This window comes from Vulpes vulpes, unplaced genomic scaffold (genome assembly GCF_048418805.1).
Source record: "Vulpes vulpes isolate BD-2025 unplaced genomic scaffold, VulVul3 u000000698, whole genome shotgun sequence".
Taxonomy (NCBI): Eukaryota; Metazoa; Chordata; class Mammalia; order Carnivora; family Canidae; genus Vulpes; species Vulpes vulpes.
Window position 1 is genome coordinate 659,190 of NW_027325792.1, and position 15,710 is coordinate 674,899.

At 45.1% G+C, this 15,710-nt stretch overlaps 2 protein-coding genes across 11 annotated transcripts in view; one reads left to right on the forward strand and one right to left on the reverse strand.

Annotated features, from left to right (window-relative positions):
* LOC140597372 (uncharacterized) overlaps nt 1–15,710 on the forward strand; it is a 340,786-nt gene that overhangs the window by 151,659 nt on the left and 173,417 nt on the right. For 6 of the 10 annotated variants that reach the window (XR_011999218.1, XR_011999219.1, XR_011999215.1 and 3 more), the window contains exons 4-8: nt 852–980; nt 3,371–3,509; nt 5,665–6,608; nt 7,077–7,100; nt 8,286–8,459. Coding sequence is in view for 1 of the 10 variants with exons in the window: in XM_072745628.1 (XP_072601729.1) it covers nt 5,337–5,339; nt 5,665–5,689; nt 6,532–6,608; nt 7,077–7,100; nt 8,286–8,420 (264 nt within the window). In the remaining 9 variants the exon portion in view is untranslated. Of the gene's footprint in view, nt 1–851; nt 981–1,728; nt 1,813–3,370; nt 3,510–5,197; nt 6,609–7,076; nt 7,279–8,285; nt 8,460–15,710 lie in introns of those variants that run through there. The other 4 variants (XR_011999228.1, XM_072745628.1, XR_011999225.1 and 1 more) reach the window with 4 other exon arrangements.
* The window catches only part of LOC140597362 (uncharacterized), a 37,672-nt gene continuing 33,573 nt past the window's right edge, over nt 11,612–15,710 (reverse strand). Inside the window, exon 12 of the mRNA XM_072745618.1 lies at nt 11,612–15,036. Within this exon, the coding sequence (XP_072601719.1) occupies nt 14,987–15,036 (50 nt within the window). The 3' untranslated portion in view covers nt 11,612–14,986. The remainder of the gene's footprint in view (nt 15,037–15,710) is intronic.

The window sequence follows — 15,710 nt, forward strand, 5'->3', positions numbered from 1 at the left end:
GCTGAAGTCCCAATAATTCCTTGTTGCTTTTGTTTCTCTTGCCTTGGCGGACGTATCTTGCGAGATGTTGCTGTGGCCAAGTTGAAAAACGGTGTTGCCTCTGTTCGCCTCTCGGATTTGGATGGATTCTTGTCTCACATTTAGATCTTTCATCCTTTTTGAGTTTTTCTTTGTGTGTGGTGTCAGAGAATGGTCTAGCTTCCTTCTTCTGCATGTGGATGTCCAATGTTCCCAGCACCCTTTTTTGAAGAGACTGTCTTTTTCCAGGGATAGTCTTTCCTGCTTTCTCGAATATTAGTTGACCATAAAGTTGAGGGTCCACTTCTGGATTCGCTATTCGGTTCCATTGAGCTATGGGTCTGTTTTTGTGCCACTACCACACTGTCTTGATGGCCACGGCTTTGTAGTACAACCTGAAATCGGGCCTTGTGATGCCCCCAGCTGTGGCCTTCGTTTTGAATAGTCCCCTGGCTCTTTGGGGTCTTTTCCGGTTCCACACTAGAATCTTAAGATGGTCTGTTCCAACTCTCTGAAGAAAGTCCCCGGTATTTTGATAGGGATTGCGTGAAATGTGTAAATTGCCCTGGGTAGTATGGACATTTTCACAATATTAATTCTTCCTCTCCATGAGCATGGAACATTTTTCCTTCTCTTGATGCCTTCCTCGATTTCTTTCAGGAACGTTCTGTGGTGTTTAGGGTACAGATCCTTTACCTCTTTGGTTAGGTTTATTCCTGGGTAGCTTATGCTTTTGGGTGCAATTGTAAATGGGATTGACTCCTTAATTTTCGAGCCTCTTCTAACAACAACCTGTCAGTCAACAGCTCTTTCTATGTCCATTTATTTCCCAGGAGCTGCTGTGAATACAACCCAACCAGAATCTAGCAGACAACCTGGGTACACCTGCCCAGGAGCACGGCCAAAGCTATTTGCCATCTTCCACAACAGAAAAGTTCAGCCAACGGATGAAAGCCCAGAGGGTAACATGAAAATTGATTCATTAAATAATAGCCTCAAGAAATCTTGTCCTAGGGGCACCTGGGTGTTTCTGTCAGCTAAGTCTCTGCCTCCTGGGTTTCAGCTCTGGTCATGACCTCAAGGTTGTCAGATTCACCCATATTCAGCATGGAGGCTGCTTCGTACTCTCTCTTCCTTTGCCTCTGCCCCTCTCCTCCTTACACTTGCTCTTTTGCTCTCTCCACACACACACACACACACACACACACAAAGGAATCCTTACTCAGTTTTGCTCAGGGTGTCGTAGTAAAGACAGACCTCCTCAGCCGTATTCTTTGTTTCACGTGTCCAAATATTAATTTAAAAGGTCAGTCATTAGTCTTTGGCCAAAATAGTAAAATCGCATTGAGAACTCTAATTTGGTCAGATTTAGTGGGAGGGCTTGTGAGGCTGACAACATTTGGACATACTAGTTTGTGTTAAATATTAGCAAAATGTTTTCTTTCTTTAAACATTTTCACTGCAGTTCAATTTGCCGGCAAATTGAACGCTTATAGCATCACACCCAGTGCTCATCCCACCATGTGACCCCGCCCCCCCGCCCCGCCCCTCCGCTGCATCACTGCCCATCACCTGGTCGCCCCAACTGCCCACACACCTCCCCTTCCACTACCCCTTGTTCAGTTCCCAGAGTTCGGTCTGTCTTCTGTTTTGTCACCCTCACTAATACTTTCACTCATTTTCTCCATTCCCTTTATTCCCTTTCCCTAGGTTTTATACTCCCTAAATGAATGAGACCATATCAAGTGTGACCTCTTCCGATGGACTTACTTCACTCAGCATAAGTCCCTGCAGGTCCGTCCACGTCGGAGCAAACGGGGGGTATTTGTCATCTCTTGTGGCTCGGTAACAATTCCATTGTAGCCGTGGACCACATATTCTTTATCCATTCATCTCTTGATGGACCCCGAGGCTCCTCCCACAGTTTGCCTACTGTGGACATTGCTGCCATAAACAGCGGGGTGTAGGTATCCCCGCATTCCACCACATCTGCACCTTTGGGGTAAATCCCCAGCAGTGCAATTGTTGGGCTGTAGGGAAGATCTATTTTTAACTCTTTGAGGAACCTCCATCCACACAGTTTTCTAGAGTGGCTGTACACATTCCCACCTACAGTGCAAGAGGGTTCCCCTTTGTCCGCATCCTCTCCAAATTTGTGGTTTCCTGTCTTGTGACTTTTCCCCATTCCCACTGGTGTGAGGTGGTATCTCATCATTTGGGTTTGGATCGGTAGTTCCCTGATGGCCAGCGATGCGGGGCATGTTCTCCTGTGCTTGTTGGCCGTGTCCATGTCTTCCTCTGTGAGATTTCTGTTTGTGTCTTTTGCCCGTTTCACGATTGGATTGTTTGTTTCTTTGCTCTTGAGTTGAATGCGTTCCTTATAGATCTTGGACACCAGCCCTTTGTCTGAGAGGTCCTTTGCAAGTATCTTCTCCTGTTCTGTAGGTTGTCTTTTACTTTTGTGGACTGTTTCTTTTCCTGTGCAGGAGCTTTCAATCTGGGTGAAGTCCCAATACTTCATTGTTGCTTTTGTTTCTCTTGCCCACGCGGATGTATCTTGTGAGACGTTGCTCTGGCCAAGTTGACAATGGGTGTTACTCGTGTTCTCCTTGAGGACTGGGATGGATTCTTGTCTCACATTTAGATCTTTCATCCATTTTGAGTTTATCTTTGTTTGTGGTGTCAGAGAATGGTCCAGTTTCCTTCTTCTGCATGTGGATGTCCAATTTCCCCAGCACCATTTATTGAAGAGACAGTCTTTTCTCCAGTGCGTAGTCTTTCCTCCTTTGTCGCATATCAGTTGACCGTAAACTTGAGGGTCCACTTCTGGTATCGCTATTCGGTTCCATTGATCTATGGGTCTGTTTTTGTGCCACTACTACACTGTCTGGATGGCCACGGCTTTGCAGTACAACCTGAAATCTGGCATTGTGATGCCCCCAGCTGTGGTCTTCGTTTTGAATAGTCAGTCCCCTGCTATTCGGGGTCTTTTCCGGTTCCACACAAATCTTAAGATGGTTTGTTCCAACTCCCTGAGGAAAGTCCATGGTATCTTGATAGGGATTGCATGACATGTGTAAATTGCCCTGGGTCGCGTGGACATTTTCACAATATTCGTTCTTCCAGCCCTCATGAGCACGGAGTATTTTTACGTCTCTTTGTGCCTTCCTCCATTTCCTTCAGGAGCGTTCTGTAGTGTTTAGGGTATAGATCCTTCACCTCTTTGGTTAGGTTTCTTCCTAGGTATCTTATGCTTTTGGGTGCAATTGTAAATGGGATTGACTCCTTAATTTTCGAGGCTCTTCTAACAGCAACCTGTCAACAGCTCTTTCTATATCCACTTATTTCCCAGGATCTACTGTGGAAACGCCAGAACGAGAACCGTGTAGACAACCTGGGGACACCCGCCCTGGAACGTGGGTGAAAATACTTAATTTAACATCCCCTGTGGCACACACAGAAGTTGGAACCGTCCGTGGCATCATTAGAAGGTGACATGAAAATTCATTCGTTAAATAGCCTCAAGAAATCTTATCCAGGGGGCACCTGAGTGTTTCTGTCAGCTAAGTTTCTGCCTCCTGGTTTTCAGCTCTGTTCGTGACCTCAGGGTCATCAGATTCACCCATATTCAGCATGAAGCCTGCTTCGTATTCTCTCTTCCCTTCCCTCTGCCCCTCTCCTCCTTACACTTGCTCTTTTGCTCTCTCCACACACACACACAAAGGAATCCTTACTCAGTTTTGCTCAGGGTGCCGTAGTAAAGACAGACCTCCTAAGCCGTATTGTTTATGTTTCATGTGTCCACATCTTAATTTAAAAGGTCAGTCATTAGTTTGTGTCCAAAATAGTGAAATCGCATTGAGAACTCTAATTTGGTCAGATTTAATGGGAAGTGTTGTAAGTTAACATTTGGACATATTTGTCCGTGTTTAATATTAGCAAATAAAACTCTTATTGTGTTTTAAGAAATAGAGCATATTCTTGACGTTAAGGTTAGGTTGATATCATAATGCAGCATATACTATAAAAACCCGTCACCCTATCGTTTGGCACAAAACGTCCACAGTTATTCTCACCAACATCAGTGTGGAACATTTATTACAAGAAAACGGCGTAGCGATATTATTATCATTGACGTCGACCACTTCTATTAAGAACTGCGCTGCATTTGGGTGTGTTTTGACATATGCATAATATTTTGTAACCCAGGACCCTGGGATCATGACACGAGCCAAAGAGAGATGCTCAACCGAAGGAACCACCCCGCTGACCACATTATTACGGCTTTTAAATTCGGGTGAAGATGACCCACAAGGTTACATCTGTTTCAGGTGTACCACCTATGATTGGCACTTACGTTCATTGAAACTGCACTCACCCCAAGCATAGATTCTTTGGGTCCCCATAGAGCACTAATACCATTCCATTGATCATATTCCCTATGCTGGACCTTTCACCCTGTGACTGCTTTGATGTACATGTGGAAGCCTGCCCTCTCCGCTCTTTTTCACAACTATGGTTATTTGTAAATGGTACACATTCGGTATTTAAATCTCTCCCATAATGGTTGATTTTGATAACGACAGATTAATGAATAAAAACAACAGAGTAATAGACTAAAAAAGAACAGATGAAGGATTGCCCAACATTGCACAAGCCCACCGTCTTTTGACGGTTGAAATCAAGTGCAAAACCATTCAAGAGACATGACAGCATATGTGGATCTACAGAGGCAGAAATGGTTTTGGAAGAGGTCAAGAAGGTAGGAACATGGGGCTGGGTTTCACAACGAGCTCTATGAGAGAAGGGAACCCATCATTGGAATCGATGTGCCCATCAGTTCTCTTTTACACTGATTATTTCATGATACTTAAAGTTGCCATTGCCTTTTTTAAAGTTTTTATTTGAGAGAGACAGAGAGACAGCAGGAGAGAGCATATGCAAGGGAGAAGGGCAGAGGGAAGGGGAGAAGCACAACCCCGCTGAGCAGGGTGCCCAAAGAGGAGATGGATCCCAGACCCTGGGACCTTGGCCTGAGCTGAAGGTTTTTCCTCATCCACCAATGACGGCCTAGCAGTAGCCTCGTTACCATGCAGGCTTCCCCTGTATGGATGTAAACACTGATCTCACTAATCCCTGAGCACCACAACCAATGCACTGATACTCTGTGTCCTCCTAGATCTTGCCAAGGCTGTGGCGTCTGAGTTTGAAGAATCCTTGAAAGACTCTCCACCCACTTCTATGGGAAGCCTGCCCCATTTTACCTGTATTAGAAATGTTGCTCTCTTGGTTTTCCTCTTTTTGAAGGGAATGCACATATGGTAAGGAACAGTGTATTTTTTTGGTGTAAGTACCATCTTGGTGGGGTGTTGGGAGGGGAGGATGTAAACTGTGCAGTAGGGGACATTTGCTCAGAAGCACTTTTCCGCCTTGAATTCTGAATTTGGAATTGCTGCTTCAGTCAACCTGGGAGATCTATCTCCCAGGAAAAGCTCATGCTTTCTCCGTGGGTGCAATCTGTGCTTCCTTTGGGGGCCTTTGACTTTACGACACTTGTTCATTTGGTGTTCAGTACTCACCAGAGAATCAATGACAAAGTATACACATGAACTGACCCCCATCTTCTCCTCTTTTGTGTAACTGCAGGTCGCCTCAGAAAGCAGCGAAACTGGTGTGTATTCTGGAATCATCAGTCTCTTGCTTAGGAAAAACTCTAAATAGTAAGGCAGATGGGGCAACCTTGCTGTCCTCACACCCAGACACCCTTGCTGTCCAGGCACCCAGATTCCATGTTCCTAAGGCTTGGGAGTGTGTGAGATAGGCAGCTTTCCCAGGTGAGAAAAGAGGTCCGTGTTTCTACATTCCTAGGAAGCCAATGTATTCTCTGTGCGTGGAGTGGCTGTGAGTGCAACAGGCTTGGGGGAGGTGACTTGTTGACTCTATGCAGTGTGTGAGAGAGAGACAGACCGATAGTGAGAGAGAGAGGATAGAGACAGTGACACAGAGAAATACAGAGAAAGTGAGGAGGAGAATGAGTGAGGTAGACTCCCCAGCAGATATGTCCCACCGACACCACAAGATGGACTCAGTCGACATTCTTAAAAAATAACAAAAAACAGAACCTCCTCACACAGTACATCTTAGAGTCCTCAGACCGTGGGTGGCCCAACAGTGCAGATCGGCCCATGCTTGCTAACCTAGTGCCTCCATGTTCTCTAGCCCTCCATTCGTAATGAGCAACAGTCCCAAAATTACTCTCTTATTTTCTTCTGTGCTTTTACTTATTTATTTGAGAGAAAGGGAGCAGAAGAGGTGAGAGGGGCAGAGGGAGGGTGAGAGAAACAGACCATTTGCTGAGAAGGGAGCCCCAAACTAGCCTCAATTCCAGGTCCTAGACAGCCTGACCTGAGCTGAAGGCAGACTCCTAAATGACCGAGCAACTCAGGAATCTCTACCTGAGGTATTCTTGAGCAGCATGACGAATGTACTGATGGATTCTCTGTGTCCTTCTAGTTTCATCCTTGGATTCATTCCTCATAACAAAATTCATGGAAAACATCAGTGAGGAAGAACAAATCAGTATCGTCAAGGTGAGCTTCAGTATCATTAACGGAGGAATGAATGTTGCTTTCTTGGTTTCTTTCCACACAAATTGTGATGATGAAAATCAGACAGTGGCTCTCTGAGGTGAAATACATAATCTTCCTCTTGAGAAAAGGGCTGAGTGGTTGCCCCTTGCCAACCGTTACCTTATTTCAGAGGATGTTTACCATTGGCAACACCAAAGCTGGAAATAAACAGCGAGATGGGGTACATTCCCTCAGCAGTGGTTTCTCCTGCTTGGTTGAGTGATCCTGTAGTCAGCATCTGAATGAGCTGGAGAGACACATCCTTCAGGAAAAGCAGCTTCCTCCAGGTGTCCTGTCATTTATTTGGGCACCAGTGTGTCAAACATGATGTCCCTCCCATCTGGCTTCCTTAAGTTTTTGAGAGCAGTAAAATCAGTGCAGAGTAAGAGGGAGCTGAGCCTCATGGTGTTCTCTCTTCTGTACCTGCAGGTGGCCTCAGAACTAGTGACAGCGGTACGTACCCTGAAGCAGTCTCTTCCTGTCTTTAGTCAGGAGCGCCAATCTGATTCTGGGTCCTCACTGGAATGAAAATCACAGGTGTAGTGAAATAAACAAAAACCCAAACCAGAAAACGGGTCTTCCAGGTGGAGACCCATGGACATGTTTTCACAAGCAAAGGGGTAGAATTCAGGTAAGGAGTTTGTGTCCATAGAGATAGCGGGAAGTAGAGATACGTGGACGCCAGGGCTCAGTGAGTTCAGCAACTCAAAAACTGGGATCCACTTCTGGGTTGGCAAGGTCCCTGCTCAGCATGTCTGGGGTGTGGGGCCCCACACTAAACCAGTACCTACCTAGGCTCTAGCCTGCATCAGGAAGGAAAAGTGTGAGCTTCTGAAGAGGATGAGGTGTGCCCCCTCTGCCTCATTACCAGCCCATGTGTATGGGGTCCTCTCCTCTGCTTAGAAGCAGCCCCTGCTAGGATTCCTCTAGGACCTGAGTGCAGACCTTCCTGTCTGAGTGATGCCAGGACCTCCTGTAGTGCCTGCCTCATGGATAGGAGCCCAGAGACCAACAGAAATGAAGTCAGGTCAGGCCAGCAAATTCCACTGCAGGAACCCCTAGGCCTAGGGCAGGGAGGTCACAGCTTCCTCATTTTTGGATCCTAGACCTGAGCTATCCAAGGAGGCAGCCGATAGCCAGACATGCCTGCATATGTGGAAATTCCTTACAGTCAATGAAGTTACACATTTCATCCCTCATCATACCAACCACAGTGCCAGAGCCCAGTAGAGCATGTTGAAAACACAGATCATTTCCATCATCATGAATGGCTCTCCTGGGCAGCTGCTCTGAGTCTGGCATAGTGGCTGCACATGGACCCCATCTAACCTAGCAGGTGTCCACCACCCATCACAGGTGGATCCAGGTGGATCCATGTCCACGTGAGAGCTATCATGATCTTGTGGAAATGGGGAAATGCCAGGTGAAGGGGCATCCTCTCTCTCTCTCTCAAGGAAGGTTTGCCAGTGTGGTCAATGTCTTGGTGAAGGGCTCTAACTCCCAAGAGCCCAGGGAAGGTCTGAGGATCCCAAGGAAGAGCAGGTGTCGACAGGTGTTCCAAAGTGGCCTCAGTTGGAGTAGCAGGAACACGGGGCCTCACTGTCTAATCACCTCATCCTCGTGTTTGTATCTCTAAAGATTGGGCGGTGGAAAATATTGAGGATGAAATTCCTGAAGAGGAAGAAACCTCAGGTCCGGAAGCACAATGAGGCGGGAATCAACAGGAGGGAGTCCCTGGTGCAGTTGGAGTATACCTGCTACTTTGTAGACTGAGAGTGGGCGGGATGAAATAAAGAAGATGATGTATAGGAATGCAATTGTTTTGTTTTTCATTTGTTTACTTATTTGAGAGAGGAGAATGGGAAGGGCAGAGGGAGAGGGATATTCAGACCCTGCACCGAACAGGGAGCCTGATACAGGCCTGATCCCAGGGTCCTGGGTAATGATCCAAGCTGCAGTCAGACACTTAACCTACTGAGCCACGAAGGTGCTCTTCTCTGGTCTATTCCATCATAAACAGTAGGGTATTTGGATAAAATAAGAATTCTGCCCTGGGATCGGATTGTGCAGTTGGTCATATTCTTCTTTTTATTTGATGGTCATTCTCTGCAGACCAGCTCTGACTCCCTTTGTCACTGGCAAGCATCAAAGCCCTTGTTGATGTTTGGTTGGCATCTCTTGGGAATAGAGCAGGAGACCTTTTGGTTCGGGTTATTGCCTTTGGTCTTGGATGGAGCCAATCTCTTGATACACAGCTGTGCCACGCCCATCTGAACTTGCACACAGACTGCTTCCGTGGGAGCCAGGTGCTGGTACAGCCGGGGCCCCACTCCCTCTGCACCTACAGGTCACACAGTAGCAATGCTGGGCTACCCCCAGTTCTGCCCAAAGGGTGGAAGTGCACTCTAGGGATGGGCATCCCTGAAATGGTCCCTCTCAGCACCTCCTCCCGGATCCAGCAGAAGTGAGGTGGGAGGGGTGCCGGGAGCACAGTTCCCTCCTCTCCTCCTTGCACAATCCTCAGTCCTGGGACAAGAATAAAATCTGCACTTGCCTCTGTGTGAGAAGGGATCGAGTGCAGCCAGCCAAGGCCATCGAGGCCTTCACTGGGTGCAGGGAATCTAGAGGAATCTGTGAAAGCTGCTGGGCTGGCGGCACACGCTTGCGCTCAAGGTCCTGCAGAACTAGTCTCCTGGTCTGACCAGGCCCAGGACACAGGCCCTAGGCAGGGAGGCCAGGATTTCTGCTCCTGTCTGATCTCACTGCTATAGCCACACAGTGCTGGGCCTGCTCCCCACGTCAAGGGTTGGCCCAGTCTAGGACATTCCCTCATGCCTGCCTGGAGCCCATGGCCCAGTCCTTCCAGGGATCAGGGCAGATGCTGGCTCGAGCTGGTATTGAGGAGGCCTCACCTGCTGTACAAACCCCATCAGCCCACTTTTAAACTAAGGGAAACTGGGCAACATCGTTTACCTCTAGCATCACATTCATCTCCTCTATGGGCTACGACATGTATGGGCTTTTCCAGAGATTCAGTGTGTCCCAGATTTAGGAGTCTCATGGTTTGTCTCCCTCTCTAATTTTTCCCACTCAATCCCCTCCTTTCCCTCATTATCTTGTTCCTATTTCTTATATTCCAGGAGGAGAGCACTTGATGGCATGAGCACTGGGTGTTAAACTATATGTTGGCAAACTGAATTTACCTAAACATAAATAAAAATTTTTTAAAAAGAATAAAGGTTAAGTTTGTCTCAAGTACCTAAGATCACCCCACGCACAAAGCAGTCACATTATAAGCCCAGTGGGATATCACTCTCAGGGCCACATGCAACCCCAACCCGTAGGCCCCCAGGCCCATTGCACCTACTCCAGCATTGCCTGGATTGGCTCTTTGATCAACTGATTAAGGAGGGGAGCCCCAGGCTCTGAGACTGTGGTCTCCTTGTTGCCCTCAAAAGCCATACAGAATTTGGAAGGACAGAAAAACAGGAGACCTCATTTACCCAGGAAAACACCCCTTTTGAGGTTCTTATGTTCCTGAGGTTCCAAGCATCTCCCTGTGTCATTTCACTCCATTTGGTAGAAGGTTCTTGCTCATCATTTAATGTCCAAGTTACCTACTGAGGGGAACTGGGTGGCTCATTCAGGGAAGCATCTGACTCTTGATTTCAGCTCAGCACATTCTCTCAGGAGCCTGAGATCCGGCCCCTCTTGGGATTCCTCACTGGTCATGAAACCTTCCTAGGATTCTCTGCCTCCCTCTCCCCCAGCCCATTCATATCCAAATTGGCCTTCCCTCAATCAAAAACTATATTAAAAATAATAAACATGAACTGCAATAAAATTTTTTTAATGAAAATAAATAAATATTGGCTCAATGACTGATTCTTCCAGTTGTTTACCACCTGCTTGTCTGCCGACTTTGTCTTGTTTTCACTTTCATTCACCTTTTGCCTTCATTCTTTAAAGCTATCTTTCCTGAACATAACGTCCTAGGCTCAGAGGTGTTTTCCTTCTATACTTGTGTCACCATTGCAGTGTCTTCTGACCTGTTTTCTGAGAAGTCACGGGCCTTGGAATTTGTATTCTGTTAGGTTGAATGTGTCCTTTTCCTCTGCTTTCAAGGTTTTTCTTCCTCTTTGCCAGCAGATTGGTTACAATGTGTCCGGAGGAGGGTTTTCAGAGCTTTGTAGATCTGAGTCACAGATTTGTGAAATTTTTAGCCATTTTGTCCCCATACCTTCTACACCAGCTGCTTTCCTACAGAAACTCCATGCTGTGGAACTTAGCACTTTTGATGTATCCTAGGCATGCATGTTTAAGTTCCTATCAATTTTTGTTCAGTCTTTTCGCACTCCTCTCATGATAGTACGATTTCTCTTGTTCTGTTTTTTTTTTTCTCTTGTTCTGTTTACACATCCACTGTCTGCTTTGTTTCTTCATCGGATTGCTGAGCCTATCCAGTGAATTTTCATCCTGGATAGTGCGTGTCAAGTTTTAAAATTTCCACTTGGTCTTCTGAGAGCAAGATGTCCACAGCTCTTTCTATGGTTATGAGTTTCCCAGTGTCTACAATCAAAAACCTTAGGTGAAAAATGTTTATGGATCTCTGTGGATACAAAACTGGACCAAACTACTTCACGCTTGAGGAAAAATCAAAATACAACCAGCAAAGGAGTCGATTGAAAGCAACCAGGAAATTCATTCCTTTAGTTGATTCAAGAAAACTTATTCCAGGGGCACAGGTTTGGTTCATTCAGGTATGTGACTGCCTCCTGGTTTCATCTGAGTTCATGACCTCAGGTCATCAGATTATCCTAGGTTGGACTCCATGCTTAGGATGGAGCCTGCTTAGTATTCTCTCTCCCTTTTCCTCTACTGCTCTCCCCCTTACACTTTCTCTTTTGCTCTCTTTAAAAAAAAAAAAAAAGAATCATTCTTTTACTGTGCTCAGGACACCACACTAAAGACAAAAATACAAACCTATATTATTTACATTTTATATGTGAAATTCATAATTTAAATGGTCAGTCAGTAGTTTATGTCAAAATAGTAAAACTGCTTTTACCACTCAAATTTGGTCAAATTAAAAGGTAGGGGTTGTGAAGCAAACATTTGGACACTAGTCTGTGTACAGTATTAACAACATAAAATCACTGATTATGTTTTAATAAGGAGACCTTATTATTGAGATTAGGATTAGACTGGTGTCATAAAGCAGCATATAATATAAAAATTTCCGTATCGCCCTATCCCTTGGCACATATTTTCCACAATCATACATGCCTGCATTAGTGTGGAATTTTTATCACAAAGAACAAACCAGTGTAGAGATATTATTATCATTGAAGTTGACCACATATATTAAGGACTGCTCTGTGTTATGCATCTGACTGTTTTGACAAATACATAATATTATGTATCCAAGGACCCTGGGATCATGATATGAGCCCAAAGTAGATGCCCAACTAAAGGAATGAGCCTGGTGCCCACATTACTACTGTTTTTTTTTAAATTGAAATCAAGATGGTACACAAGGTTACATTAGTCTCAGGTGTACCACATATGGATTCGATACTTGTATAGGGTAATACTGTGCTCACAAGTGTAGATACCATGTGTCCCCATAGAGCACTATTACAATTCCACTGATCATATTCCCTATGCTGTACGTTTGATCTCCGTGATCTTTTTTAATGCATAACGGGAAGCCTGTCCCTCCTACTCTGCTTCACAGCTATGGCTATTGGTAAATGGTATACTTTGAGTATTTAAACCTCTCCCGGATGGAATATTTTCACCAAACTGATTACTGGTACACCTGGGTGGCTCAGTGGTTGAGCGTCTGCCTTTGGCTCAGGTTATGGTCCCGTGGGCCTGGGATCGAGTTCTGCATCGGGTTCCCCCACATGGAGCCTGATTCACCCTCTGCCTATGTCTCTGCCTCGGTATCTCTCATGAATACATAAACCTTTAAAAAAAAAAACCTGTGAGTGAATAAATACAATAGAGCACTAGACTAAATAGAACAAAAGAGAATAACTGTCTAGCATTGAATCAAACCTACCAAGAAAAGGGGTAAAATCAGGTTGAAAAACTTACAAAAGAGAGGACAGCATATGTGGACCTACAGAGACAGAAATGATTTTGCCAGATGTCCAGAAGGTGGGAGTTTTTAGTTGGATTTCACAACAAGCTGCATGAGTGATGGGAAGTCATCATTGGAATCGATGTGCAGATCAGTTCTATTTGTGCACTGATTATGTCAGGCTACTTGAAGTTGCCATTGACTTTTTGGGGAAGATTTTATTTATTTCAGAGAGAGAGAGAGAGTGCGAGCATAAGCAAGGGAGAAAGGCAGAGGGAAAGGGAGAAGCACATTCTGGGCTGAACAAGGCCCCAAGGAGGGGATGGATTGCAGGACACTGGGGCCTTGGCCTGAGCTGAAGGTTTTCCTCATCCACCAAGGAGGATGGACCCCAGACCCTCATATGATACTTATTAATCACTCTCTACAATAGTCTTGCCCTGTACCCATATAAACAGTGATCGCTCAGTAATTCCTGAGCACCACATCCAATGAATGCATTGACAGTTATTTTGTGTCCTCCTAAATCTTGCCAAGTGTGTGGTGCAGGAGTTTTTCCACAAAAAAGTCAGTGAATGAGTTTCCAACTTCTATGGAATGCTCACCCATTTTCCTGAATTAGAAATGGTCCTTTTTTCCTCTTTTTGGAGCGAATTCAGATATGACAAGGAACAGTGTATTTTTTAGGAGTAAGGACCATTTTTGTGGGTTTTGGAGGGGATGTTTTAAACAGTGTAGTAAGGGACCTTTCTCTCACATGCAGTTTTTCCTCAAGAATTTCGTGTGGCTCCTTCAGTAAACGAGAGATCCATCCCCCAGGAATAGCTCCTGCTTTTTCATGGGTGCAACCTGTGCTTCCTTTGGAGGCCTATCGTTTTACTACTGTTGCTCATGTGGTGTTGAATACTCACTAGGAGAACCAATGACAAAGGACACACATGACCTGACCCTCATGGTTTACTCTTTTGTGTAAGTGCAGACGTCTCAGAAACCAGCGAAAGTGGTATGTATTCTTGAACCACTCTCTTGCAGAAAAAAAAAAATCTAAATAGTACGGCAGATGCAGCAACCTGCTGTTCTCTTCTGGACAGCCACCCGATTCCATGTTCCTGAGGCTTGGGGGTGTGAGACAGGCAGCTTTCCCAGTGAGAAAACATGCCTACATTTCTACAATACTAGGAGCTGGTGTGTTCACCGTTTGGTATGGTTGTAAGTGCATGACTCTTAGGGTGGAGTGACTTGTTTAAACCTATGAGTGTGACAGAGTTGTGTGTGCATGTGTGTGACACAGAGAGAGAATTGTGAGTGAGAGAGAGAGAGAGAGAGAGAGAATGAGAGACAGCTATGGACACAGAAATACAGAGAAAGGGGGAAGGAGAGAGAAAGAATAAGAGAGTTTTCCCAGGACATTGTCCCACTGACACTGCACCATGGCTTCTCTCATCATTCTCCAAAATAAAGAAAATCCTAACACACCATATTTTCCAGCCCTAACCCCGTGAGTGGCCCGACAGTGGTAGCTCAGCCCATGCTTAGTTACCAAATGCCATCATGTTCACTAGCCTTCGTTCATACTGATCAACAGTCCCCATTAGCCTTTTATTTTCTTCACGAAATTATTTATGTATTTGAGAGAGAGAGAGAGCAGAAGAGGCAAGAGGGGCAGAGGGAGAGAAAGAAACACACCCTTTGCTGAGCAGGGAGCCCCACATCAGGCTCCATTTCAGGTCCCAGACACCCTGACCTGAACCAAAGGCAGACTTAGCTGACTGAGCAACTCAGGCACCACTACCTGAATTATTCTTGAGCAGCATGACCCATGTGCTGATGGGTACTCTGTGTCCTTCTAGAAGCACTTTATGGTCCCTTCATCATGAGACTATTCCAGAACATCAGAGGAGAAGTGCAAGTTAATGCTGTCAAGGTGAGCTCAGTATCTTTGAGGAACGAATGTTGCTTTCTCGGTTGCTTTCCACACAAATTCTGATGAACATCAGACAGCGTCCATTTGAGATGAAATACATAATCTTCCTGGTGGCAAGGGTGCTGAGTGCTTGCCTCTTGGCATGCATTAGCTTATCTGAGAGGATGTTTACCACTGGCGACACCAAAGCTGCTTATAAAGACAGTGATGGGGTACTTTCCCTCATCAATGGTGTCTCCTGCTTGGCTGGGGAATGTTGTAGTCACCATCCTGAATGGACTGGAGAGACACATCCTTCAGGACAAACAACTTCCTTCAGGTATCCTTTCACTTCCTTTGGGCACCATGGTCTCTAACATGATGTTCCATCTGGTTTCCTAAAGTCATTCAGAGAAGTAAAGATCAGTTTTTACTAGGTAATAACATCTATCGAATAAAAACAATAGAAGATTTATTTTTGTTAAAGTTGAGCTATAGATTAATGTCCAAATATTAGCTTTACTCTAAGAATCATTAACCATAATCACATTTGAGTTGTAGGGTGCCAGTGGTATCAGTCACTTAATTGTACGCCCTGGGGTCAGGACCTAATCCCATGGTCGGGGTTCAGCTACATGTTGGGGTCCCTCCACATGGGGAGCCTACTCCTCCTCCTAACCCTCAGCCCGCTCACGTTTTCTCCCTCTATCCCTTTCTCTTTCTCTCCCTCAATTTAATAAATTGATTGGTTAATTATCTAATTAAATCTTGAAAAATTAACTTAACTTGATTGGAAAAAACATTTTTACTATTCTGGCCACCAAGTGATGCCTCACCTTCTAAATTAAAATATTCACACAGAACAGTAGGAATATGGCTTAGAACTTTTGACCTATGAATGGGACACAAGCAAACTAGAATAATGATTTTTTAAACTTTTTTTGACGCATAGGATATCCTGAAAATGCACTACCATAAAGAAAGACAGGACCATAATAGAGTCATGCAAAATGAAATAAATACAAAGGAAACTAATTAAATAATCAGGTAATTACAAGTTCCAGACAGACAG